General features: G+C 41.5%; 1 protein-coding gene across 3 annotated transcripts in view; it reads right to left on the reverse strand.

The window, feature by feature from the left end:
* The window catches only part of ARHGAP23 (Rho GTPase activating protein 23), a 95,912-nt gene that overhangs the window by 38,873 nt on the left and 29,161 nt on the right, over positions 1-27,878 (reverse strand). For 2 of the 3 annotated variants that reach the window (XM_063458836.1, XM_063458838.1), the window contains exon 1: positions 11,497-12,175. The exons of the other annotated variant lie outside the window; for it this stretch is intronic. In XM_063458836.1, the coding sequence (XP_063314906.1) occupies positions 11,497-11,697 (201 nt within the window). In that variant the 5' untranslated portion in view covers positions 11,698-12,175. Of the gene's footprint in view, positions 1-11,496; positions 12,176-27,878 lie in introns of those variants that run through there. 3 annotated transcript variants of the gene reach the window in all.

Raw genomic sequence — 27,878 nt, forward strand, 5'->3', positions numbered from 1 at the left:
TAGTCTTGGTAAACCCTGTGTAGGGAAATCCTCCCATAGCACAGCCTGCATGGAAGGTGTAAGACCATACATGCAGTGAGAGCTAATTGGTTACATATTATGTTTGAGGACGTTCATTTTAATAACCACCCATTATGGGTTAATAGATGGGACAATGGGACTTCTTCCAGGTTGTATGGAGATCTGGAGATACCCATCTGTTCACTGTTTAACACTGTGCTCACTGACAGCTTATGCTACCAATGGACACGTTTCTTTGCTTATCGCCTTCAAGATTTCTCGAGGGCTGCACCGTTCCTGTGGAACTCGCTTCCCTCCTACGTTAGCTGCTCACCCAGTCTCCACTCCTTAAAAAAATCGTTAAAAACCCACTTCTTCATAAAAGCGTATCAATTAAACTCTTAATAGCTCCCAACTGATTTCTCTTCTGCAACTGTCTCTAGTCTAATACTATCCTTACCTTTTGTGCCATTTTACCCCACTCCCTCTAGCATGTAAGCTCATTGAGCAGGGCCCTCAACCCCTCTGTTCCTGTGTGTCCAACTTCTCTGGTTACAACTACATGTCTGTTCGTCCACCCATTGTAAAGCGCTGCGGAATTTGATGGCGCTCTATAAATAATATAATAATAATAATAATTCAGTAAATGTTTGGGATTTCACTCCTAAGCTACTGGGGATAATTGTGTTTTTTTCTCTCTCTCTCTCTCTTTTTTTTTTTTTTTTGAATGTATGTATTCTATTTACTAAAGTGCCAAAAGGAACAAATTTCATATTCAGGTTGAAACTCAGGGCTTCCTAAATAAAAAAAAAAAAAAAAAATCAAAACTTTACAGAGATTCACTAACACAGATGTTGACAAATATTTGTAGAGTTTAGAAGCCAAGGAACAGGCAAGTCATGCCGTGCTCCAGCTGTCCGTAGCTCTCCTCTGCACACCAGCTTGGTATAACTCTTGCCCATCAACTCTAACAATGCTCCTGGACATTTCCCATTTCTCCCTTGCACTCCAACCTACCCAACCTCTCATCTGCTCAGTAAAATAGTCCTTTTCTCTTGCACATAGCCTATCCCATCCCATTTCTCATCTGTACACCAGTCTAGTCCGTCTTGAATTATTCATCTCTCTACACACTAGGTTGCCCCATTTTTCATCTGATCTATAGAACACTATGTCTCTGCACTCTAGCCTAGCCCTTCAGATCATAATTTTCCTGCACACCAATCACCTTGTCATCGCCAGATTATCACATCTTACTGTGGTACACCAAGTTACCCAGTCTCTCATTTACTCACTAGAATAGCCCATCTCCCTTGTACACAACCTATTCAATTTCATCTCCTGCACACCAGCACAGTCCATCTCTAACTTGCTCATCGGACCATCCAGTTTCTTTGTTTACTGGACTTTATCAACTTTCTCCTGCACACCAGCCTGGGATGTTCCTCTTTAGCTCATCTCGTGTAGAAGAATCCATGTCTCTGCACACTACCCTGGCATATTAGACAATCCTGTCTTTGTCCTGCACACCAGTCTAACCATATTTCACCTGCTAAACCGACCATTCAATATCTTTCTTGCACACCACAAAGTCATTATCTCACCTGCTCACTGAACCATACAATCATACAGGTACTCACTGGACCTTCCAAAATCATTGCTGAACACCAATATGGCAATCTCTTGCCTGATCATTGGAACTTTCCATCTCTCTCCTGCACACCTCCCTATCCTCTCTCTCTTGCACACCCGCCTAGAACAGTATTTACCTGCTTACCAGATCTTCTCAACAATCTTTTGCACACAAGCAGAACCCACCTACCTTCTGCTCACTGGACCAACACAGATGAGAGAAGCACATTGAGAGGAGCACATTGAGAGGAGCACATGGTTGGTAAGCAATGAGCATCAAAAAGTAGGGTTTGGTTACTAGCACAAAGCTGTAACGAATGACTGAAACAAACCAAGAAACATTTAAACCCCAGCGCGATACACCAACAGCTGATGTCATTTAAATAATATGAACTAAACTTTTCCTTTATGCTAGTATATGTATTATTAACCTGTTGAGCTGATTGCGATCATTCACGTGGAACATATTGAAAGCTGAAGTAAATGTAACTCAGCAATCTGGATTTTTTTTACTCACCAACTTTGCTGTTTTGGCACTAATTTTGCAGGTCTGTGTTAACTTACCACAACTCATTGTTTAGCTATTAAGTCCTTTTGTGTTTTTATTCTTAAAACACACAACACAAAAGCAAAGGCAAAACATGGAAACATAGATGATGACAGACAGAAATCCATTGGCCAATCTATTCAGACTACCACTGGTAGCTGAATCTTTCAACAATACACTTTCTTTTGTAGCCACAAAGCTGCCAGGAAAGTGCAATGCACAGCAATTCATTTCATAAAGGCAACTAGAAAGTAGCTGACAGACCCTCCTACCACAACGGAGGAAGCCAAGCATGGTTAAACCCATCATTTACCCTCTACAAAGGTAATTAATCAGAATTATATATACACAGGCACCTGTCGGCAGCACAGGCTCAGGTAGCAATTTACACCTGTTCAAGAGAGTTGGAACTAACAGACACCACTAAATGGTGGGACTTGTTAAAAACAACACCCACCGGGAGTGTGAGATACGTATCTGATCTGGTAAATTGTAAGACATTGTATTTGGTGCTCAAATACTTTTGTATTTTCAGTTTTAAAAGTCTTTTTGAACCCGGTGTAGAATAACCCCCCATATGTAGTACATGTTTCATACTGTATATGTTATGGTCAGTGACCACCAAATACAGAGATGTGACGTGGTCAGTGACCAGAAAATAAACAGATGGGAATGAAGTGGCGGCCCCCTGCTGTAAACACTTCCTGGACAAAGAAAACAGACATTTTGGATAACTTTCCCATACATTTGATCTTCTAAAAATGTGAGTTGGTTTTTGTGTTTTTTTTAATAATAGCAAAAACAAACTGAAGCAGCACAGTCTCTTTATCCACCCAGCTGGGCCTTCTAGCAACATTCATCTGAATCAGAATTCAAGCCCATATACCACCCCCCCCCAAAACAATAGTAAAGCAGTCAACAGTTTTGTTATACAAACCAAAGCGGAGCCTTACAAAACCTAAACATACAGTTTAAATAGGCTCGGTCACATTCAAAAGATAGAATCTTTATAAAAATATATTTTGGACAGGTGTATCGAAATATATTTGAGACAAAGTAGGACTGTCAATCTTTTGGCAAAAGGCAGAGTTTCCAACATCAGTTCCGATAAGCAGCAACAGCTGATAGGAACAGATATCATCTTGTGCAATACACATTAGTTGCTTATTGTACATCTGCGAGACTACTTATGGAAGACTCCTCATTCTTGTGAGATCCTCCATACACTGAGTTTTGTCAGTAGTGATATTGGCTTCAGGCAGATGGAGTCACCAAGAGCCATAGAAGACGATGGGTCAGAAGTGGAACCGCTTAATGTAAGTATTGTCAGATCACCCATACTGTTCTAACAAAAACTGGCTCGAAAAGGCTTGAAAAGTAACCTTGCAGCTTTATAATATCAGAATTACCTAAATTTGTATTTCTAAGCATGTAATTCATTACATATATATATATATATATATATATATATATATATATACACATACACACACACACACTACATAAACATACATATATATATATATATTTTTTTATTTTTTTTTGTTTACATATCCCTGCAACTATTACATTGGGTTTTTTTTTTCTCGAGTAAAGTTAGAGAAATCTCTATGTAGGGTTCCTGGTAAACTGTTCAGTTTTGGAAATAAATAGATGAATAAATATTAGTTATGCTAACTCTAAATGAGTTGGATCTTAGAACGAACAATGATACTGCATGGCTGAAGTTGTAGATCTGAGCGCAGATATATTCGTGCCAGCTCAGAGAACAAAACATGCTTATATGATTATATAATCCCTTCCAGTCCAGCTATTGTCCTGCTCATCAGTCAAATGTTTGCAGGTTGTGCATGATATGAATTGTTATTTTACAAGAGCAGGAGTGAAACGTAACCCTAACCCAGTATATGTATTTACAGTATAAAAATGTATTTTCTTGAAGGGACACTAAGGGCACCTAGACCACTTCTTCTCATTAAAATGATGTGGGTGCAGTGTCCAGGTCCCCTTAGCGCTGCAATGAAAAATATTGCAGTTTACATTGCAGGGTTACGACTGCCTTTAGTTGCTGTCTCTCAGACAGCCACTACAGGCACATCTTTGCTTTTCACAAAGTTTAACTCTGTAAAATGATGCTGGATGTCCTCATGCTTTGCCTGAGGATGCCCAGAGTCTTCAAAATCCACTTTGAGTTTTTTTTGTTTTTTTGTTCTATGGGTGAAGGTCTAATGCAGGCATAGGCCACCTTTGGCACTCCAGATGTTTTGGACTACACCTCCCATGATGCTGTACCAGCATTATGCGTGTAAGAGCATTATGTGGGATGTATTCCACAACATCTGGAGTGCCGAAGGTTGCCTATCCCTGGTCTAATGCATGTTCGGCACTCGCATCGCATGCACATATATTGCAGGAGTACAGCTCCATGGACATCCTTCTGGCTCAAGCTGTGATTAGATGGAAAGAGATGGTCACAGCTGACTCTAGCTTTGCAAGCTGTCTTGCAACTACTCAAAAAGAAAACTTTCCTTAAATGCAGGAGTCATATAGGCTTATCTAGAGGCCAATTTGACTGATTTTAAAAGTTAGCAAATTAATCTATAGCAATTCTTAACACAGCTTACGGTACTTCTAGAAGAAATTTCTCTTACACTACCAAGGCCCAAAAATAAATGGTACAGATATTCATTAAAAATGCTGTAGTGTACATGGATAATAAAGTGTATTTTGACTAACTGAGGGACACTGCTACAAACGTTTTATTGGCTGTTTAAAGGGAAACTATAACCATTTATTCTGGGATATAGTGCTTGGAGTCGGCTCGCTGCACAGGATAATGCTTCCTCGGGAGCCCGAGCAACACACAGGGATAAGCTGCCGAGGACTCTGTTTTATCATAAAAATGAAATATTCTTTAAGGTTGACTAAAAGGACGACGCCAAGGGACTCCAGACACTATAACCACTTCAATTAAATGAAACTGTTGCAGTGCTTACAGTGTCCTTTTAACTTGAAAATGAAATACAAAACTATTGTGTAAAGTAATTCCGAACAGTCATACACTATCCTAACGCCAACATCGTAACAAATAGCTTTTCAAGCAAGACAACCGTCAGATTTTCACTTGTGTTTGTTGTTTAATTCTCTTTATGGATTCAACTCTTCAAAGAGAACCTATCCATGTGTCATCTTATAAAAATAAAAAATCTCTGTTAGCTCTGTTTTCAGGTCGGCTGTTATTATACAAAATGGCAAATGTTTGCCTGAGGAGTTCCAACAATTCACACTTTAACGAATAGCCCTAAATGACTGTAATCTTCACGGATACTTGCAGAAACAAAAGTAATTGATAACAAAAATGTCCCCACAATCTTATCACCTGTGTGAAATTCCATCTATAACTTCTAAGGTCCATAACATCTTGGACTCACAATTACTATAGCAAGCTTTATAAATTATCACCAGGACAGACTACCAAGTACTTTCCATGGACCAATGAAAGGGTGTGTGACTCAACACACCAATACAATTGCTGTTTAAAAGTATTTGGAAGAAACACTGTACCCAAGACCTAGGAATGTTGCATGTACCATACAGGCTTGTGAAAACCCACTCCCTTTGAGATTAAATGCATGAATACACTGCTCCAAAAGGTAAATTATCCTCATTATAAGCCATACAAATAGACCACTTCTCATAAACTAGCTTACCTTGGATGCATAGAAGAGGGAGTTAAGACCCCCAAACAACTCCACTGTTGAACAGAAATATGTGAGGCAACTTTTTCCATCATTATATGCATCAATCCCAATGAACAAACCTTTAAAAGTTGTTTTAGTGGTACCTGGTCCCATACGTTTGCATTAAATGAGTAATATCCCATCTACTGAATGCACAGACACAGGGACAATTCCCCAAATCACTTTAGCGAGAGATCACTAACTTGTATCAAAATCAATCCCGGACTTTTCCACTCTTAGGCCATTGGATGACTTGACACGAGCCGAAATTAAACTGACTAGTACGAGCTAGTGACACAAAGGGCTTTGGAACACAGTGAAGATTCCAGCAATTTAAAGATGATGCAACAACCTTTATTGATGGCAACAGTCAGGTCTACCACCAGGGATATATCAGCAATCATACCATTGTGTTTCATACCCAGGATAGCAGCTAGCAAGCAAGCACCTCTTATTTGTATGCAAAGTAATTACTTGATATAGTCATTGTATACTCTATCTTTCTATGTTTTTGTTTTTTAATGAACATTGTACAACCCTTTCTTATAAATGTGATATTCACGTTTAACTGAAATCCAGACCTTCTCAGAGGAGACAAAACACCAAAGAGAAAGAGAGCAGGCAATTGTACTTAAAAGATGCTCAGAAGTCTGTACAAACAGGATACAACGGAGCAAGTACTTCAAACTACTGTTAAAGGAAAATATCCAACAATAAAATAAAAGGGTCTGGGATCGGCAACAAAAAACAGAGAACTGCACACATAAATCACAAACAGGGAAGCGTATACAGACCAGGTACTGCTGAAATGAAGAACACTACTTGCAAGATATCATGGGATGATATGCAGATCAATAACAACAACTTGGCATTTGCCCATCTAGTAACCCCTAGTAGTACTAGTACATACACAGTACAACAGCAGAGACAGAGTGGCAGACATATCTTGCTGCACTGCATTAAACACAAATATATTCAAAGGGAAAAAAACGCAGTTGTAAACAAATTAACAATTCACAAATGAGTGAGCAAGAAGCACACGGGGAGGGAACTTTTCAGAAATGTCAGAAAAATTGCGACAACATATGAAACAAAAGAGCCACGTGAACAGACACCAAATAAAAAAATATCTAAGTAAAAAACAAAAACAGTGACGACACATTGTGCACCGTCTCTATACCATATTATCCCACCCATCTTTCTTTTATTACTGGACATATCTTTCAGCGTTATTACTTTGGCAACACATATGCTAATGCCACAATAATAAAGTGCTGGAATTTGTATATGAGTTGGCCAACCCATTCCCCTGACTCACACACATCTGCTTTAAAACCTGTGCCAGAAAAACCAAGGGCAACGTTTAACCCTGTGCAACATCCTCTAAACAAAAATGTTAACGCCTTACGGCTATCTAAGCGTTTTACAGAAAGATCAATTAAAATGTATAAAAAGAATAAACAATAAACTACCTATAGATATATGCTGGTATGTCCTCATGCACCATGATATTTTATAACAGTGCTATTTAGCCTTTTTTTTCATGGGAACACATCATGAAGAGTACATTAGCTCGTCTATTATAAAATTCAAAGTGAAGAATCTTTCTTAAATTTTAACACTATAAATACATTGCAAAACTTTCATTAGACACATTCATTTCTCTTCTGGAAGGAAGGAAGAGTGTGAGTGTGTGTGTATCACACACACACAGATTTATAGAGGGAGTATCGCTATATATATATATATATGTGTGCTGTGGTTCCTACTGTGTAATATATTGAAGAGAGGACTCCGTAGACTCCATGATCTTCATCTGTCTGTGTTCTCTCACATCCACACACTCTCTGTATCCACTACACACATACATTCACATCTTGCATCCATTATACATGCACTAAATACCCACACAAACATACTGCAGTGACTTTATTTATCCTTGTGAATGGGAAATACAGTGCCTTCCTACAGAGAAGCTTGGATGTGCACGCTGGCCACACATGTGCATCAGGTCCCCAATACTCTAAACTATTAGGAGCCTTGGATTGGAACCTTGGGGGAAGAGGTCATGCTTCCTTGATGATGTTGACGGAAGTGGAGAGATGAGATCAAAAGGTAAGTAAAGCTTTTTTTTTTTTTTTATTCCAGTTGAGGGGCAGAGCATTTTACTAGGGACAGGGGCACTATAGCATTAGAAATGCAGGTTTGTATTCCTAAGGCTATAAGTTCCCTTTCAAAGAAGAGCCATGGTGGACCTTGTAATGCAAATAGTCAAATCTGACTTGCATCAGATACAAACTCTTAACATTTTCAGACCTATTTTAATTCTCTACAAGATGGAGAGGGGGACTTCAAGTCTAATAGGTCCAATATTAGTGTTGAGGCAACACTACTACCTTTAACAATCCATTCAGAGTCCCAATGCAATGTGCTAATAAATAGCTGGCTGTGTCGCACAGCTGGATATGCTGCCATGAATATCTGAGTTACTATCACCCAATCCCCGGGACATGTAGTGCCGGGCACCAGGTAGCAGCTTTTTCTGACTTTAGCTCTGCTGCAGAGGACATGGGACCTGCCTACCTAGAAATTATTCCAACTGTGACTGAAAGAAAATAAATTATAATTAAGGTCCAATATATTTCCTATGGAAACAATACATTGCCTAGAATATGTTTATGTAAATATATACATTTCCTATAATGCTTTTCCAGATTGTTAGTGGATGATCTACCTTTTGCCCACTCGGACAAAAAAAACAAAAAACAGGGAGGGTGAATGTTTGCATGACGCTAGGGACATGTTTACCTCTCATACAGGTGTCTTTTCTATGCTTATAAACAAGGCTGTGTTAATTACATTTCACAAGTGACTGCACTCTTTCATTGCTTGCTCCAATAGTAATGATTTGCATGTGCTTGGTGTCAAAAAGTGTACAAGTTAAGATGAAGAATAAAAAATTTTTTTACAAAAACATCATAGAGAAAAGCAGTTGCCCCAAGCTAGGTTTGGCATTTTTCTGATGTTTTCTTTTTTTTGTGTGACATGGACAGCATGTTTAAAGTCTGCCCAACAAAATGCATAAGCTTCATAAAAAAAGAAATAGTGATATGTCTGCCCCAGTATAAAGACAGCATGCTACAAAAGGAATTAAATAGGACTGCCCTCTAATAATCGGATCTTTTCACTTAACACAGAAATTTGCTTTTGCAAATTTGTCTGATTCAATTTGTTTCAATTCTCCTTCATTCAGCTGTTATTATTCTTCTGTGAGTTTAATTCACAGTACGCCGAACAGCAACAGCTGCCAAATGCCAGTCTGAGGGATACATCGCTCAGTGCCACCTCTGCCAGTCTGAGGGATACATCGCTCAGTGCCATCTCTGCCAGTCTGAGGGATACATCGCTCAGTGCCACCTCTGCCAGTCTGAGGGATACATCGCTCAGTGCCACCTCTGCCAGTCTGAGGGATAAAGCGCTCAGTGCCAGCTCTCCCAGTCTGAGGGATACAGCGCTCAGTGCCATCTCTCCCAGTCTGAGGGATACAGCGCTCAGTGCCATCTCTCCCAGTCTGAGGGATACAGCGCTCAGTGCCATCTCTCCCAGTCTGAGGGATACAGCGCTCAGTGCCATCTCTCCCAGTCTGAGGGATACATCGCTCAGTGCCATCTCTCCCAGTCTGAGGGATACATCGCTCAGTGCCATCTCTCCCAGTCTGAGGGATACATCGCTCAGTGCCATCTCTCCCAGTCTGAGGGATACATCGCTCAGTGCCATCTCTCCCAGTCTGAGGGATACATCGCTCAGTGCCATCTCTCCCAGTCTGAGGGATACATCGCTCAGTGCCATCTCTCCCAGTCTGAGGGATACATCGCTCAGTGCCATCTCTCCCAGTCTGAGGGATACATCGCTCAGTGCCATCTCTCCCAGTCTGAGGGATACATCGCTCAGTGCCATCTCTCCCAGTCTGAGGGATACATCGCTCAGTGCCATCTCTCCCAGTCTGAGGGATACATCGCTCAGTGCCATCTCTCCCAGTCTGAGGGATACATCGCTCAGTGCCATCTCTCCCAGTCTGAGGGATAAAACGCTCAGTGCCATCTCTCCCAGTCTGAGGGATACATCCCTCAGTGCCATCTGACGGATACTCTTCACGTGGTATCTCTAACAGGAAGAAGAATACACTGCACAGTGCCATGCTAACAAGAACAATCTTACAATCTGGTGGTATAGCAAAAAAACTGAATTCCATGACATTGGGGTTAAACAATAATTTTCTTCTTCACGGAGCATAATAAAGCTTTATGCTACCACTTACTATCTTCAAGACCAGATTTAGACAAATTCCTTATTACCCAACATGTCACAACTGTCTTGTCTCTGGACATGAATGAGTTAAATTTTGCAATACAATAAGTGATTAGTGTCTAAAGCGCTTATTTTCAAGGAAATAATTTCAAGGAATGTACTAACAGAAACATTTTGCAACCTATGAATAATTTCCTTGCCCTAATAACTTTTATAATGAGAGGCAAACGCAACTCGTTTCATGGTAAATCCAATGTCAGCGTTAATAAAAAAAAAAAAAACTTTGTTGATATAACAAGTGACATTATGGATACACAAGTACAATGAATGTCACAAAAAATAAAATAAAATTAAAAATACCCAAAACACTAGACACTAACCTTAAAATGAAAAAGTAAGAAATGGCACTTGAAGGGGTAGGAGCTAACACTTTGTGGAAAAAGATGTACTTGCCCACCCATCCTTCTGTAAAGCAAGATTAGAATTTCTAACTTGCCTGCGACATTTAGTCACTCCTCGTAAGCATTTGGACCAGAGGAAACGCACAGCCTTGTATGTACATGCAAGTGTGTTTGTGTTAATTTTCACAATTAACCACAAAGTTAATCCAGTTAAACATTCCTATGTCCAATATTTGTTATCCAGAAGAAGGGGGTGGGGAATAACTGTTTCACATGAAATCCCCTCTTGATAATATTTAGAGATTCTCCATAGACCATGTAAACTTTACTATGGTTATTCACCAAAGTGTGATTTGTCAGGAATTAAAAGTGGATAGTTTTACTTGCGTTGTAAGATGTTGGAAAATAGTTTGTAAACTCAAAAACGGATTTTAGAATTTAGTATACAGACAAGCATATTGCAGTCAGAAAAAAAAGCTAATTTGCAGTAAGAAAACAAAAAGATTTCTAGCTGAACCAGAACTAAAGTGGAACCCAATCAATACCAGCAAATATGTACAAACAACATAAAATAGTGATACCCAAAGCAAAGTGACATCCATCAGGTTTCCCCTGTACGCCTCCATAGCTTTTCGCATGCACACAGCTTGCATACTCGGCATTGTTTACAAATGATATAAGTAGCATTGCCCTGTTCTACATACTATACATTTCTTTGCATAGCTGTAGATATATATATATAGATATATGTATACATATATTTAGACATTTTTTGCATAGTTGCAGTCGAACATTTGGGCTGAGCAAACATATTCATAGAGCTCCAATCTGCACTTCTAACACAGGTTTAAAGGGGCACACATCTTACCCCTTGCGTGCCACTCCAGTGGGGGCTTTTGTTCTGATCATAGAAAGATGATTCCACAGTTTCTCTGCTCGTTGATCTTGCGAGCCAAATGCAACATGGCTCTGGAGAGCTGCAATCTACTCCCACTGCTTTTTCCCAACACCAGACGGGACGCTGGGGGCCACACAGACTATCCTGCATGACAGGCATGTCCATCTTCATTCATAATATTTTAACCCCCCCCCTGCAATTAGTTGGGGAGGGAAGAGCGCAACCCTTTTAAACTTTGACAGATTCTCAAATAGCACTGCAGGATTTGGAAAGTGGGGTTTGGGTAAGCGGAGATGAAGAGGCCTACGACATGAAAGCAAAAGTACAGAGGGGAAAACAGTGAAGCACAAAGAGATGGTCCCTGAGCGGAAGCACAGAGTAACAGCTCAGCTGTCTGTCTGACAGATCTAGCAGACACATAATGACACACAGACACGAGGGAGATACTAGATCACAAGGAAAGACAGCAAGCAGCACACACAGAGAGAAAGACAAACAGAGACAAACAACCATAGAAATAAAAGCACAGCTACAGAGGGACATGAAATTATGACACAGAAAGGTAGCCAAAGACATCCCGTGGCTCAGAAACAAACACAAAGAGAGAGGCACAGCTAGAGAAAGACATCCAGACACACAGGGGAAAACTCCTGGCCGGCTGGGAGGCAGCTGCCACGGTCTTTCACCCCACCCTGCTTGTCCCTCTCCCCCCCACTACCCACCCCTGTCCCTCTCCACACCCCTTCGTCTATCGCTCTCCACACCCCTCCATTACCAGCCCCATAGCTGACAGCAGCACAAGGGAAGGGGGGTGGAGAGAGGGGGGGCCACGAGGCTTAACCTGCCCATCAAAAATGCCCAGACTGTCTGCTCATGCCAGTGATGTGGGCCAGGTTGGTTTATTTAAAGGTCTTTTTTAATCATTTTGTTTTAGAATTTATGGGGAGGCTAGGCTGCAAGTCTGATTTTAGAGGTGCCACACTAATTGTTTCAAAAGATTCAGACTGAATCTCTTATTATTAAAAGCAGCAACTACTGGTCTGAGTATTGAGAGTTTCAGGCTGGGTGCGCAATAAGGCACGTGTTCTGCCTTACAGAGGAAAAGGGCAAATCTGAAGAGTTCAGAAATTAAACTTCCTCATTCCATCTCAGATACTTTGGAGGAATAAACAAAACAGGATTACTTTATAGGGTTTATTTACTTAAGAACGAGATATCAAGAGATCTTAAATTTTAGGCAGAAAGTCAGATTGGGAACATTCTTTATGTCTGATATTTTTCCAACACAGCTACTTTGATGTCAAATATGCAATTGAATGCTCCACAATTTCCAGTTTAGTGAATAACTCCCTAAATGAAAAAACTGTTAGTTTACAAAATCTGTCTGAACTCTTCTTGGCTTCCGTTCTTGGCGGCTGCCACTTATCCTCCGACTCCCTCTATTCCACTCACTCTGTTCTCTATCTGTCTTTTTTACATTTCCTTCCTTCCTGAATATGTTCTAATATGGAATCAAGGCCAGGACGCCTGGAAGAGAGACAGGGAGAAAAAGAGGACGGTGACTATGGCAACAAGGTGAGAGTGAGTGTGGTGTGGGCAGTGGACTAAAACCAGAGAGAGTTTTAACAGTTTTTTTGTATAAATTTGATAGCAGTTCATGAAGTAAATTGGAACCTCAAGCCAGCATATGATATACTGTAATAGAATTCAATCTACAGGTTAAAAAAAAAAAAAAAAGAACAGAAGTACAAGACACGATTTAAGGTGGGAAATAAAGGGGGGGGGGGCTGTTAAAGAATTAAACAGGGGAATATGAAAAAAGACAATCATAAAGGCAATGGATGGATATGAGGCAGACAGGGGGATACAGTGAAACAAAGCAGAAAGGAGACTGTGGCAGCAAAGTAGTGAAGTAGAAAAAGTGGGCAATATGGTCTGACTATATAGTAGACAGCTGGACACCAAAACAAGGGGAAAGCAGGACACCAGGGTGGGAAAGAGCAAGTGACAGTCATGGGCAAGAACAAAAGATAGGTGAGGGCCTGTAAAAGAGAGGTGAAAGAAGAAAAACAGGAGCAACAAAAAGGGCAGGGAAGGGACCAACGGGGAGAGCAGTAGACATGGTTGAAGGAAATCGGGACACAGGAAAAACACAGACACATCTATCTAGCAGATGAAACAAAAATTGCAGAGAAACGAATTAGCAATAATGAAGTTCTTACATAGAACCATGAAATTGTATGATAACTGTGTGCAGGTTCCCCTACAAAACCCTGTTCTTTCACATAGGCTTCATTCGTTGAACAGTAAGCTCACTAGGCAAGGAGTGTGCAGTAAAACAATGTTCCCACATCATTCCCATTGTTCACATAGCATTGCAAATGCCTTAGAAAGTACTGGCAGAAGTGGGAGTTAGAAATTAATTATTCATACAGATTCAAGACAAAGAGGGGCAGAGGGTTGGAGGGGAGTGGGAATATGGGAATTAACCCATAACGGAAAGATATAGAATGCCCCAACCACACAAAGCACTAAGGATCGCAGAGGGGCTCATTTGCAAAACGTCCCAGAGTTACATCGAGGGTTATGCCACACACATGTTCCTTATAGTTGGTCAGCAATATGTATATTTGTACTAGAACATGTTTACACATGTATGGTAATAATAGAAGCTAGAGTTGCACTGCCATGCATGATTTGCCACATTATAACTTGCGCAGTCAGTAACACATTGCATCTCATTATTTGGGGGTGAGCAGACATAGACAATGAGGGTGGCACAGAAATATGTCACTGGAATTCAGGCCTAGAGGTAAGTAGGAGTACAAAAAAGGGATATACACCTGCACACATCTCCGCTCATGAACCCTTCTCCCCGGTCCCTAGACTTCTGAAATCACACAACAGATCTAAAAACTACACAGGCTGCAACAGCACTTGCATGGCTCTTCAGTGAGTTAATGTAAATCAACGTTGCCAATGATTACCATTTTAGAGTAAATGAAAATAATACATTAGTGTTTCAGAGTCAAAGTGGATCTAAGCACCAAAAATTATTGTAGGTGCTACATTGGAATGAAATATTTATTTTTGATTAACCTTACAAGTTTTTTTAAAATATTGTTTGTGAAACTGAATGGGAAAAAAATAAAAAACAGCAGCAAGTGGGGTTGCCAAATAGTGAGCAGCAGTCAGCCCCGAGTCCTGTGGATGTGATCCATGTCTGATTATGTCACTGATCCCAGCAATGGAAGCAGGAAGAGGCTCTGCAGGCTGCAGGTTCCTGTGGAGTCAGCACAGGATATTAGTGGCAATTTTACCACCTTCCTCCCTGCTGTCCTGTTCCCAGTCTATCCAGCCCCCTCCCTCTGTCAGGGGGATATAAACTTACTACAAGCCTCCTGCAGTGCGTGCACGCTTGGTCACAGGGCTCTCTTGTGATGCTATATAATGATACCTGGAAAATGTACAGTTAGAATGCCGGTAATAGTTGGAACTTTACAGTATCGAGTAAACCTTCCAGCACCCTGACGCAGGCCTTTATAAAAATAATTTAGGATAAGATTTTACAAGGCAAGGCGACAAGGCAAGAGATGGTCGTCAGATTGTATAGAGGCCTAGGCAGTTGGCCAAACAGCACTTACACAAGCATTCACTAAAGTATGCATTGTTTCAAATTTCTAATTTTAGGCCAAAATATTCAAGTTGAAAACAATTTGACTTCGAGAATATTTCTTTATTTTGCTCTAAAATTTTAAATCCACTTTGAATTCTTAAAAATTCACACTACTGGGAATAACCCAAAAATTGTGCACCAATATTATTGCAAATATATTTTTCATAAGTGTCCATAGTAAAGGGGGCTATGAATGCCCATTTTATATGCCAGTTGAGGCGCTGTTATAATAAAGAACAACAAAACACTCATAACCAGAAATACACCCCAAAAACAAACCACTGAATATAAAACCTGTATCTAATTTGCTACAGTTTGAGCCTTACCAGTTACAGGGACATTAAAAGGCATCCTGGCCACCTTATCTGAATGAGCTGGTATGGTTGCAGTGCCCCTGTCGCTTTAACCATGTAATGTAAATCATTCCTGTTTTGTAGAAACTCTACATAAATATGTAGGGTGACACTACAGCGTTAGGAATAAATATTTTCATTCATAATACTACAGTGTTACTTTGGAAGAAAAAGTAAGTACTGCATAAACATACAGTCCTACACACATCCTCTAGGTGCATTTCCCTTAAAAAACAAAAAACATCAGTTTTTCAAGTAGTTTTGTGAATGAAGAGCCAATGAGCCAGTGATTGGTTGAGAGCATAAGCACCCTTGCCCATGGCAGCCATAATCCTCTGTTTAAAGCTTTTCAGAGTGGACAGAGAGACCTGGCACCGGAACACAGACTTTCTGGTTGAAACATTTGTTAACTGTTTAACCACTAACGGTGAGCTAGCGCCAGGGACCTCCTGGCACTATAACAATATCATTTGAATGAAGTTGTTATGGTGCCCAATCTAGTTCTTTAACTACGTGTGCTCCGAGCACTTTAGTGTCTCCCAATAAACCTACTAGAAAGTGAGATGATTGGGGCAAGGAACGTATTAGTCGAAAATACCTCTAAGCTGAAAAATAATGCAACCATTAGTGTCTTCTGTGTATATACACAAGAGCTTCAAAAATATCCCTCATTGTACCACAAAACATAACTCATTCAAGGCCAGTAACAGGATTGCTGTTAATAGGTTGCTGTGACCCAGTAACGCACTCTGACATGCTATTAGATTTACCACATTTCCACTTACCACGTCACAAACATTCCACAAACACTCCAATAACATTACATTTTCCTCCATGTAAAAATCTTTGAAAAAAGTATGAGTTTATTTGTCTCCTATCAAATATGAATTGTGATGAATGTTTAAGATAAATGTATGTAACCTTTAAACCAAGCATGTCAAACTCGCGGCCCACAAAGGACATCTTTGCGAGTACATGCCTGGTTTTCCAAGCAGAGTAGGCACCTGCTTTTCCCATATTGAGGCTTTCCCCACTGCACCCCACTTTCCCCTCTCGCGCCGTCTGTAGTGATGTCGGGCGCCGGAATATGACTTTTGAAATAAACTCAAAAAAACAAAAGCACATGGGGTACACTAAAACATATAATTTTAAAAAGGCCAATTTCAATAAGATAAGGGAAGCTTTACAATATATTGACTGGCATAAACTCTTTAGTGAAAAGAACACTGAGGATAAGTGGATCATCTTCCAACAAATATTAGAAAGGTACATTTCTCAGTATGTACCATTGGGAAATAAGTATAAAAGAAACAAATTAAAACCAATGTGGCTTAGTAGAGAAGTAAAACAAGAGATTAAAAATAAGAAAAGGGCATTTAAAGCATTTAAATCAGACAAATCAGATGCATCTTATAAAAGATATAAGAAAGCAAATAATGCGTGCAAAAAGGCAATTAAACTTGCTAAACTTCAAAATGAAAAAATGATAGCTAAAGAGAGCAAAACCAACCCCAAAGCATTTTTTAAGTACATAAATTCCAAAAAACCCAAAAATGAAAGTATAGGTACACTTAAAACTGAAACGGGGGTGTTAGTTAATGAAGACCAAGAAAAGGCAGGAATTCTAAATAACTATTTCTCCTCCGTATATATTAAAGAAGAACCCATGGCAATAGATGTGCAAATGATTGCTACTAAAAACTTGCAGAATAATTGTAATTGGTTAACTCAAGACAATGTGCTGCAGCAACTAAAGAAAGTTAATATAAACAAAGCTCCAGGGCCTGACGGTATCCATCCACGTGTACTTAAGGAACTAAGTGTAGAAATAAGTGAACCTCTGTTTTTAATCTTTCAAGATTCTTTTCTTTCAGGAAGTGTTCCGGAGGATTGGAGGAAGGCAGATGTGGTTCCTATATTCAAAAAGGGTTCAAAATCCTTGCCTGGAAATTATAGACCTGTGAGCTTAACTTCTGTGGCTGGTAAAATATTTGAAAGGTTATTAAGGGATAATATTCAAGAATTCCTTGAGAAGAATATGGTTATCAGCAAAAATCAGCACGGTTTTATGAAGCACAGGTCATGTCAAACTAACTTGATTGCGTTCTACGAAGAAGTAAGTAGAAGTATAGATCAGGGTGTTGCAGTGGATGTGATCTATTTGGATTTTGCCAAGGCATTTGATACAGTTCCACACAAAAGATTAGTGTTCAAACTCAAGGAAATCGGTCTCGATGAAAATGCTTGTTCTTGGGTAGAACATTGGCTTAAAAACAGAATACAAAGAGTTGTCGTTAATGGTAAATTTTCAAGCTGGACAGAGGTGGCAAGTGGTGTCCCTCAGGGGTCTGTTCTGGGACCCCTTCTATTTAACATTTTTATAAATGATCTTGAAGACAGCATTGAAAGTCATGTTTCAGTGTTTGCAGATGACACAAAACTTTGTAAAATAATACAATGTGAGCAAGATATTACTTTGCTGCAGAAGGATTTAGATAGACTGGAGGACTGGGCACTCAAATGGCAGATGAAATTTAATGTTGAAAAATGCAAAGTTATGCACTTCGGCGTAAAGAATACACAAGCAAGGTATACCCTTAATGGAAGCGAATTAGGGATAACAACACACGAAAAGGACTTGGGAATTGTTATAGACAACAAACTATGCAACAATGTGCAATGTCAATCAGCAGTGGCCAAGGCCAGTAAGGTATTGTCATGCATGAAAAAGGGCATTCATTCTCGGGACGAGAATATCATTTTGCCTCTCTATAAATCACTGGTAAGACCACATATTGAATATGCTGTGCAATTTTGGGCACCTGTTCTAAAGAAGGATATCATGGCACTAGAAAAAGTGCAGAGGCGGGCTACAAAATTAATAAAAGGAATGGAACATATCAGCTATGAAGAAAGGTTAACAAATTTAAACCTATTTAGTTTAGAAAAACGTCGCCTGAGAGGGGATATGATAACATTATACAAATATATTCGGGGCCAATACAAACCATTGTGTGGAAATCTATTCACAAACCGGACTTTACATAGGACACGAGGCCATGCGTTTAGACTGGAAGAAAGAAGATTTCGTCTAAGGCAAAGGAAAGGGTTTTTTACTGTAAGAACAATCAGGATGTGGAATTCTCTGCCTGAAGAAGTGGTTTTATCAGAGTCCATACAGATGTTCAAACAGCTACTAGATGCATACTTGCAAAGACAGAATATTCAAGGATATAATCTTTCAATGTAGGGTAATAACTGCTTGATTCAAGGATAAATCTGACTGCCATTCTGGGGTCAAGAAGGAATTTTTTGTCCTAGCTTGTTGCAAAATTGTGCTTCAAACTGGGTTTTTTTGTTTTTTTTTTTTCTTTTGGATCAACAGCAAAAAACAGGTGTGAGGAAGGCTGAACTTGATGGACGCAAGTCTCTTTTCAGCTATCTAACTATGTAACTATGTAACTATGTAACTATGACGTCATATTCCGGCAACCGGCATCACTAAACTGCGCACAAGGAAGCAGTGAGGAGCAGGAAGGCTAAGCTCCAGACAGAAGATCCCCACTGGACCCCAGGGATAAATACACGAATGTGAGTGTGTGCAAGAATGTGTAAATGTGTGAGTGTGTGTCTGTCAGTGAGTGTGTGTGTGTGTGTGTGTCTGTCAGTGAGTGTGTGTGTCTGTGTGTGTGTCAGTCAGTGAGTGTGCCTGTGTCAGTCAGTGTGTCTGTCAGTGTGTGTGTGTCACTCAGTGTTGTGCTGGCCGTAGCTGGACAGTGGAGGACCTGGAGGTGCATGGAGGCATGCAACGCCACGTCACATTCCAACGTGACGACGACGTGCTCAACCTTCACAGGGTTTCAAGAAGTAGCGGGAGGATCCGCTTTGGCACAGGGTGCGGACGGTGCCAATTTGGGTATACCAGAGGCCGGACTCCAAAGTCACATACTGGCAGCGGCAATGTGAGTAGAGTCTGCTTGTTGGCTAGAGGGGAGTGTTGGGCTTTATTATATTGGGGGTGCTGTGGTTTAGTAGAGGGGGATGCTGTTTTTTGTTTTTTTTAATACTGTACTTTTCAAAATAAACCTACGTTTCTATGAAAATTTAGGTTTTGTGGGGTGGTTTACGGCCTACATAAACTTAGACCTTGTTTATTTGGCCCTTGCTAGATTTTGAGTTTAACATGCTTGCTTTAAACTATTGCATTGTTCCTGCTCACCAGGACATGTAGGAAGAGGAAAGAAATGTAGTGTATTTATCCTGGTAAAACACGTTTTAAATAAATAATTTCACTATGTAAAATCATATTGACTTGAGTATCATTGTTCACTTGACCACCTCAAAAGAACTCAATTTTAAAAATAAACTGCCATCCACAGAACCTATTTACTCCTAGTTGCATGAAATTGCGGGCGGAGAAAAATATTCATACCTCTCAAGTGTCTCTATTTAGTTTGGCCAGTCCCTATTTTGGCCCCAAATTCCACTGTTCCTGCATATTGTTGATGTGTCTAAGTTTATAACCGAGTACTGTATATTACAAACAATGTAAACTATAAAATAAAAGTGCGTAGAAATCGTGTAAATAAGATACATTGTTCTTGTTCTAAATTACATTTAGGATGCATAAATTGTTATTCTTAAGTGACCAAAACTTTCTCATAATAGCCCTGCCAAACCCCCAGACATACCCCTAAAATGAAAGTGTCCCTCTAAGTTTGTTTGAAATATTACGGGGTATGTGAATATGTTGTTAAAATGGAGCAGTCACTTCTCTGCAAATTAACACATTTAATAAAACATTGAAAAATCACCTACAAATATATGCCAATTTATTACTTTTTTTCTAAATCATGTGATGTTCTTTTATCCTTTAAAAACGTCTATTTTAGGATTAAGTAATGGACATCCCAATCCAGGCACAGCCAGGACAAACTCATACCAATGAGGAGGAGAAAAGAAACATGTTACCAAGAACGCCATTTTCAATGGCAAACCAGGGTAACATTTAGAACAATGATTGACAGGTAGTCAAGATGGCGGTGGCCACATCCGTAATAGGGGCAAATACTAGACTTGGGCAAACGGGTGTTTTTGTCCGTATCAAATTCCTTTTATTTCAGGAAAGGACTAATTGATTCGCCCAGGTTTTACATTTGGAGTTGTAGGCTGTGTTTACACTGCTGCCTAACGCCATCTCTAGTTACTTTTACTCCAGCAACCACTAGAGGGACTACCTGGGTTTGGACCTGCAAATTCGCTTTTCATGGAGATGCTGAACAATCCCCAAACAGATGTATTGACTTAAAGGACCACTATAGTGCCAGGAAAAACTTGTTTTTCCTTCGGTCCCCCCCACCCTCAGGGCCCCCCTCCTGCTGGGTTGATGGGGTTAAAGCCCCTTCAGGCACTTGCCTTTCTCCAGCGCAGGGTTCCCTCTGCGCTGAGGAACTCTCCTCCTACTGCCGACGTCAGCGCCAAATGTGCATGCGCGGCAAGAGCCACACACGCATTCAAACCGCCCATAGGAAAGCATTACTCAATGCTTTCCTATGGACGTCCAGCATCATCTCAGTGTGATTTTCACAGTGAGAATCGCGGAAGCGCCTCTAGTGGCTGTCAGTGAGACAGCCACTAGAGCAGGGGTAGGCAACCTTTTAGCAGCACTGTGCCGATATAGGATTGTGATGTCCCGTAGCGTGCCGGTCCTATTTTTTGTTTTTAAATGAGGTGTGTATGCTGCCGTATCCTGCTTGTGTTATTTTACTGTAATTGCTTTGTATCGTTGTATTTGTGCGTATATGCAGGGCCGTCTTTAATATTGACTGGACCCTGTCCCCCCTCCCCAGGTGTGCAATCACGTCCTCCACCTCAACGCAGTGGCGGACCTAAAGTAGAGAGGTGCAAGAATTTTTTTGGGCCTCCCTGTTGCACGAGTGATTAAAAGGTAGATCCCCATCTGTCGTGCAACTCCAGTAATGCATTGACAGCTGGGGTTCTACCATTTACCCATGTTTCCAGGTCTTAGCACTAAGCGTTTTTTGTGTGTTCGAATGTAAACAGGTTTTTGTATGGAATATGTTTGTATGTGGTGTTGGCGTGACTGCAAGCATGTATTTGTGTAGTGTTGGTTTTTGAATTCAGGGGTGTATTTACATATAATTTTGGTGTGTAACACAGACATGTGTTTGTACATAGTGTTGAAATTTGAATGTAGGGGTGTATTTGTGTGTAGTGTTAGTGTGTGAATGCTGAGATGTATGCACATATACACGCACACAGAGATATATACGCACTGAAACACACACACAGACATACTGACATACTGACACACACACAGATTTACTGACACACACACACAGACATACTAACACACACACACAGACATGCTGACACACACACACAGATATACTGACACACAAACATACTGACACACAAACATACTGACACACAAACATACTGACACACAGATATACTGACACACACACAGACAGACATACTGACACAGACATGCTGACACACACACACTGACATACTGACACACACAGACATACTAACACACACACTGACAGACATACTGACACAGACATATACACACACACACAGATATACTGACACACACAAAAATTACACTCTTAAACCCACCCTCCAGTTTCCTACCTTTCCTGCTGGTGGCTAAAGGTGTTGGGAGTTGGGGTCTGGCTCTCTCGGCCAGCCCCCCTCCACTCTGCCTACTCTTCTTTCCCGCGCGCTCCTCTCTTTGTGGGAGGAAGTGATGCACGGCCGTCACTTCCTCCCAGCCTGTTGCCAAAAATCAAGGGGCCTGCTCGCGCTGTTAAAGCGCCTCAGTGCGCCACCGGGACCCTGCTGACAGAAGCCCACCGGGTGGCCCTTTGTGCACGGGCCACCCGGTGGGCCTCCTTAGTGTGCGGATTACCGGCCGGGGGTTAGAAATAGTTGAGGCCAGCGGGGCTCACGGTGCAGCTGCCCAGTTTGCCCCACGTTAAAGACGGCCCTGTGTATATTAGCTATTATATTGTATATGTTCATGAGTAGTTTATGGTATTGTGTATGATACATATGAATGTGAGTTGTGTATGGGGGCCGCTTGTGGAATTGTGTGGATGGATATGTCACATTGTGTGTTTGGTAGTATGTGTGGTGGCTGTTTGAGGTATTGCATGTGAGAGACTGCATGTGGGGTTGTGTGCATGTATGTGGATTGTTAGTGGTGTTGCGTTTGTGCAGATTATGTGTATGTTTGTGTGTGGGCTGTCCGTACTATGTGTATGAGGGATTACACAGGAATGCAGGATTCTGCATTCCTGTGTATATCTAGCAGTCTGGGTGGCTTCCCTGGGTTCCAGTGGGGACCAGACCGGCCAGGTACATATCAAGGACAGGAGCTGCAACAGCAACTGCGAGCTGCTCTACTACAGTGTGGATTCCTATTCACAAGTGCTGGGAGGAAGTGATCTGAGATCACTACCTCCTACGTGCTGCAATGCATAAATTGAGGATTGTCCTTCACCACCTTTTCGGATTAGCAGATATCTGAAGTTTTACTGGGACTCCTAATAGGCCAGAGCCTATTTGTCTCTAGCAGCCTTGAGTGCCGTGCAAAGACACCTCGAGTGCCGTGCATGGCACTAGTGCCGTAGGTTGCCTACCTCTGCACTAGAGGCTGGATTAACCCTCAGTGTAAACATAGCCGTTTCTCTGAAACGGCTATGTTTTCAGCTGCAGGGTTAAAACTAGAGGGACCTGGCACCCAGACCACTTCATTGAGCTGAAGTGGTCTTGGTGCCTATAGTGGTCTCTTTGAGGAGATGCGGATTAGCACAGTGCAATGATTTGGTGTGCCAGATCACTAAACTCAGAAGAATTGTTTTGGCTGACATCATCAGTATTGATAATCTCAACCGGGGAGGGGGAAAATCCATATGGTCTATTTTATCCAATGCACGCAAGGGTTCCAATAATCCAAAAAGCTACTAGAACACTATTGCGTTAGCTTGTATGCCCGACACTATAATGTTTCTTTAAACAGTTTAACTCCAAAATTGACACTCTCGGCCCATCACTGGCCTAATTTTTCATTGGTTTAACATAAGGGTATATGAACTACTTCTCTCAATAGGTGGCTAGTGATAGGCTGAGAGAGTCGGCCACCAGGCAAAAACTTCCTATGACTGTAGAGGCAGAGATAAATTAAGCTGCGGGCAGTGGTGTTGGGTGCCTAATCTCCACCTTTGGGATTTAATCATTGCAAGACAGTTTAACCCTTCAAGGTAAAAGACTGCTGCCCCCTGGCGACTTTAATTTAATTTTACTTTTCAGCCCTTACAAGCATATACTATAGGGAATGAGTAAACATGATACTAAATATCATGGGACATAACGGTTTTGCCTTAACAGCTGCTTTTAGGTCACAAAACATCAGGGCCGCCACCAGAAATTTTGGGGCCCCTGACAAAGCACAAGGTCTGGGCCCCCCCCGCCCCACCCACGAGTCCGCCCACAGGACTCTTACCTAGTCCGCAAACAATGATGCAGGACTGAATGTGGTGTGTATAGTGGAATTAGAATGTGTGTAATGGATGTAGTGTTTGTGTGTATTAGATACTGTTTGTGCAGTGAATGCAGAGTGTGTGTTTGTGTAGCAGGATGCAGTGTGTGTAGTGGATGTAGTGTGTTTGTGTAGTGGATGTAGTTTTTGTGTGTACTAGATGCAATGTGTTTAGTGGATGTAGTGTGTGTTTTAGACGCAGCGTCTCTGAATAGTGAATGCAGAATGTTTAAATGTGTGGTGGATGTAGTGTGTGTACTGTGAATACAGGATGTTTGTGTAGTGGATGCTGTGTGTATAGTTAATGCAGAGTGTGTGTCAGTGTAGTGAATGCAGAGTGTGTGTCAGTGTAGTGAATGCAGAGTGTGTGTCAGTGTAGTGAATGCAGAGTGTGTGTGTCAGTGTAGTGAATGCAGAGTGTGTGTGTCAGTGTAGTGAATGCAGAGTGTGTGTGTCAGTGTAGTGAATGCAGAGTGTGTGTGTCAGTGTAGTGAATGCAGAGTGTGTGTGTCAGTGTAGTGAATGCAGAGTGTGTGTGTTAGTGTAGTGGATGCAGAGTGTGTGTCGGTGTAGTGAATGCAGAGTGTGTGTCGGTGTAGTGAATGCAGAGTGTGTGTCAGTGTAGTGAATACAGTATGTGTGTGTTAGTGTAGTGGATGCAGAGTGTGTGTTAGTGTAGTGGATGCAGAGTGTGTGTTAGTGAAGTGAATGCAGTGTGTGTGTGTGTTAGTGTAGTGGATGCAGTGTGTGTTAGTGAAGTGAATGTAGTGTGTGTGTTAATGTAGTGGATGCAGTGTGTGTGTTAGTGTAGTGAATACAGTGTGTGTCAGTGTAGTGAATACAGTGTGTGTGTTAGTGTAGTGGAAGCATAGTGTGTGTCAGTGTAGTGGATGCAGAGTGTGTGTCAGTGTAGTGGATGCAGAGTGTGTGTCAGTGTAGTGGATGCAGAGTGTGTGTCAGTGTAGTGGATGCAGAGTGTGTGTCGGTGTAGTGAATGCAGAGTGTGTGTCGGTGTAGTGAATGCAGAGTGTGTGTCGGTGTAGTGAATGCAGAGTGTGTGTCGGTGTAGTGAATGCAGAGTTTGTGTCAGTGTAGTGAATACAGTATGTGTGTGTTAGTGTAGTGGATGCAGAGTGTGTGTTAGTGTAGTGGATGCAGAGTGTGTGTTAGTGAAGTGAATGCAGTGTGTGTGTGTTAGTGTAGTGGATGCAGTGTGTGTATTAGTGTAGTGAATACAGTGTGTTAGTGTAGTGGATGCAGTGTGTGTTAGTGAAGTGAATGTAATGTGTGTGTTAATGTAGTGGATGCAGTGTGTGTGTTAGTGTAGTGAATACAGTGTGTATGTTAGTGTAGTGGAAGCATAGTGTGTGTCAGTGTAGTGGATGCAGAGTGTGTGTCAGTGTAGTGGATGCAGAGTGTGTGTCAGTGTAGTGGATGCAGAGTGTGTGTCAGTGTAGTGGATGCAGAGTGTGTGTCAGTGTAGTGGATGCAGAGTGTGTGTCAGTGTAGTGGATGCAGAGTGTGTGTCAGTGTAGTGGATGCAGAGTGTGTGTTAGTGTAGTGGATGCAGAGTGTGTGTTAGTGTAGTGGATGCAGAGTGTGTGTTAGTGTAGTGGATGCAGAGTGTGTGTTAGTGTAGTGGATGCAGAGTGTGTGTTAGTGTAATGAATGCAGAGTGTGTGTTAGTGTAATGAATGCAGTGTGTGTGTTAGTGTAGTGAATGCAGTGTGTGTGTTAGTGTAGTGAATGTAGTGTGCGTGTTAGTGTAGTGAATGCAGTGTGTGTGAGTGTAGTGAATGCAGTGTGTGTGTTAGTGTTGTGAATACAGTGTGTGTTAGTGAAATGAATGCAGTGTGTGTGTCAGTGTTGTGGATGCAGAGTGTGTCAGTGCAATGAATGCAGAGTGTGTGTTAGTGTTGTGGATGCAGTGTGTGTGTTAGTGTAGTGGATGCAGAGTGTGTGTTAGTGAAGTGAATGCAGTGTGTGTGTGTGTTAGTGTAGTGGATGCAGTGTGTGTGTTAGTGTAGTGAATACAGTGTGTTAGTGTAGTGGATGCAGTGTGTGTGTGTTAATGTAGTGGATGCAGTGTGTGTGTTAGTGTAGTGAATACAGTGTGTGTGTGTTAGTGTAGTGGAAGCATAGTGTGTGTCAGTGTAGTGGATGCAGAGTGTGTGTTAGTGTAGTGGATGCAGAGTGTGTGTTAGTGTAATGAATGCAGTGTGTGTGTTAGTGTAATGAATGCAGTGTGTGTGTTAGTGTAATGAATGCAGTGTGTGTGTTAGTGTAGTGAATGCAGTGTGTGTTAGTGTAGTGAATGCAGTGTGTGTGTCAGTGCAATGAATGCAGAGTGCGTGTTAGTGTTGTGAATACAGTGCGTGTTAGTGTAATGAATGCAGTGTGTGTGTCAGTGTAGTGGATGCAGAGTGTGTGTCAGTGTAGTGGATGCAGAGTGTGTGTTAGTGTAGTGGATGCAGAGTGTGTGTTAGGGTAGTGGATGCAGAGTGTGTGTTAGTGTTGTGGATGCAGTGTGTGTTAGTGTTGTGGATGCAGTGTGTGTTAGTGTAATAAATGCAGTGTGTGTGTTAGTGTAATGAATGCAGTGTGTGTTAGTGTAATGAATGCAGTGTGTGTGTGTCAGTGTAATGAATGCAGTGTGTGTGTCAGTGTAGTGGATGCAGTGTGTGTGTTAGTGTGTTTATTAGTGTATGTATGTAATGTAATGAACGTTATTCCCCCCTCCCTGTTTCTTACCTTGTTCAGGGAGGGGGGAAGATTCTTTGATCCCTGGTGGTCCGGTCCGGTGGCATTCTGGGCCCCCGGCTCCCTGTATTTGCAGAGGGGGCCCAGCGGACTGCAGAAGCACTTTCCAGCATTTCCCTGCGTCTAACTACCGCGAGACGTGATTTGCGCGTCGCGCGGAGCGTTGCCATGGTAACCCATGGCAACGCTCTATCGACCGCACATCTCGCGGGAGTTTGACGCAGGGAAATGCTGGAAAGTGCTTCTGCAGTCCGCTGGGCCCCCTCTGCAAATACAGGGAGCCGGGGGGCCCGCGGCTGCACATATATATAGCAATGAACGCTATATATATGTGCAGAGTGTAATTGTGGGGCCCTGGACTGCCAAAGCAGTCCGGGCCCCCCAGGACCGCCGGGCCCGTGACAACCGTCACGGTTGTCACCCCCTGATGGCGGCCCTGCAAAACATTATCCCCATCATCCATCAAATTCCTAGAAAAAAAGGCTTGCCTTATAGCATTGTCAGTACCCGTTTAAGAGCATTCATTTTTTGAGACCTAAAAAGCCATACTGACAGATAGTTTCCCAATTCAATTTGTAACAGGAAGTGAAATGTGCAGGAGGAAAAAGGTTTCCGCCAGTATGTTGGGAAAAAAAATGCAATTTCACAGAGAAACCTCTGCCAAAACAGAAACGTTGGAGAATAAATGTTTACACTTCTGCTGTTTTGACTAAAATGTCGGTCAATTCTCCACAGTTCCCAGTTGGGTTAACAAAACGAACCTTAGACAAAGTAGACAAATATATATTGTTTATGGAATCTAAACAGAACAATGACGTGAATATAAATGCACAGTTCAGTAACTATACATACAGTGCACACTGCCTAGAACCATCTAAAATGCATGTCATGCTCAATAAATGCATTGAAACACCTGCTGCTTTACTTATACATACACCACAAGCACAATAGGACTAGATCAGGGCTGTCATATACATACATCCCTCATTGGTCT

Source organism: Pelobates fuscus, chromosome 6 (assembly GCF_036172605.1).
Source record: "Pelobates fuscus isolate aPelFus1 chromosome 6, aPelFus1.pri, whole genome shotgun sequence".
Lineage (NCBI taxonomy): Eukaryota > Metazoa > Chordata > Amphibia > Anura > Pelobatidae > Pelobates > Pelobates fuscus.